Source organism: Gregarina niphandrodes (genome assembly GCF_000223845.1).
Source record: "Gregarina niphandrodes unplaced genomic scaffold scaffold00005, whole genome shotgun sequence".
Classification (NCBI taxonomy): domain Eukaryota; phylum Apicomplexa; class Conoidasida; order Eugregarinorida; family Gregarinidae; genus Gregarina; species Gregarina niphandrodes.
In genome coordinates, this window is record NW_011645776.1 from 65383 (window position 1) to 66884 (window position 1502).

Here is a 1502-nt window from a genome sequence, read left to right on the forward strand (position 1 = left end):
GAAGAATGGCTGCAGTCGGCTACCGAGGAGCCGGTGGATTGCACTCAGTACCCTACTGAGTATCCGGAGGTATTCGGCAGCACTGGTACTCCAAACGAGATGCTGTTGCACCAGGACTACTACGTGAGAACGCTGGAGATAGGGAGCCCCAACGCGGAACTCGGTATCACCAATGACAAGGGCGAAGTAGTGGTGGCAATTGTTCCCACGGTAGTGAATCGTCACTTTGCTTGGAAGCTTATCTTCAGTGTTGGCGAAGCTTCGGAATCTAGCCGCTTGTGGAAACAGTTCGTCTTGCTGGAGCCTAAAGCAAAGCCTGAAGCCAAGCTGTTCGAGGCTTTGGAGGTGGGTTACCTCACCGCAATGGATATGTTGGTATGCATGTCCTTCCACGACCCACAGCGCGTAGGCTCCTGGGACCGCAAGACCCGTGGCCAGTGTATCCTGCAGAAAAGCTGTTTCTTGAACTGCCTTGATCTCTGGGGAAACCCCGATTTTTGCGGAACGGGTGAGGCGCACCTATTTACAGTCGGTGACGATACGACAGAAGCTCACGCAAACAAGTCCAGTCTACCGGTGAACACCCAATTCATACAGAGCGTCGTGGCCCTCCTCCGCTACGGCCGCAGAGACTTCGACAGAGGCCAGAGAAAGCTCATCCACCACGCCTTTAATAACATCCAAATTTCCCACCACGAGCGAGCAACGTTCCTACCATTCCAGTTAGGGGAGTTACGCGAGATCAGTGGAGCAGTCGCACAGCTCGCGCGAGAAAGGAGCATGTGGCCGTGGTGATGTTTTTGCAACTTTTTTTCGAGAGAGACAGAGCATCTCAGTCGCAAAACCGGCACGAAGGTGGTCCGCGCTGATGAGTGGCCCAAGGTCCACAGGAGAGCGGTTCACTGATGCATTCCAGCGGAACGGAGTTGGCAGGTGTCCGTGGCTGGCGGAGGAACGAAGCGAGGGCAGGTTGTCGTGAACAACCGTTGATGAGACCGGGGAAGCCCATGGGCCAAAGTCGACATAGTCTGTTGTTTTGCGAAATGGCGCTCGAAACCCGGCAGAACAGAGGTGCCCGGAAACGGAAGTGTTCTTGGAGCCTGCCTCGATCACTGGAACGTGCCTCGATCTCTACGGAACGGATGAGGCACACCTATTTGTAGATGAATGAGACCATGAAGAATCGGTGGGCGAACACCATTTTGAACTGTTGCTCACCCATCGCTCATGACTTTGCCAGGCTAGGCTCCGAGACGAATTTTATTTCGCAATCAGGATGGCCCGTTCTGCGAAATCTGCTGGAAACGGTTGCGCGAGCACGGAGATGTTCTTGGGGCTGGTTATCGTTGGGACGCAGAAGCCTAGCGTGCTGATGAGCCGCCCGAATTTGCCACTGTTGATGCAATGCGGACGGGTGCAGGATAAATGCATCCGGATCGAGAACGTCCCGAGCCAAGGAGAGTGGGCCACGCAGGAGTCGGAAGAAGTCGGCGTTCCCCATT

The 1502-nt window shown here is 54.9% G+C and overlaps 1 protein-coding gene across 1 annotated transcript; it reads left to right on the forward strand.

Moving 5' to 3' along the window:
• Positions 1-99: 99 nt before the first annotated feature.
• On the forward strand, positions 100-795 carry GNI_036800 (hypothetical protein; the record flags this gene model as incomplete). The annotated part of the gene is made up of 1 exon (XM_011131015.1): positions 100-795. The coding sequence occupies one exon, from the start codon at positions 100-102 to the stop codon at positions 793-795; it is 696 nt and encodes a 231-aa protein (XP_011129317.1).
• Positions 796-1502: the final 707 nt, after the last annotated feature.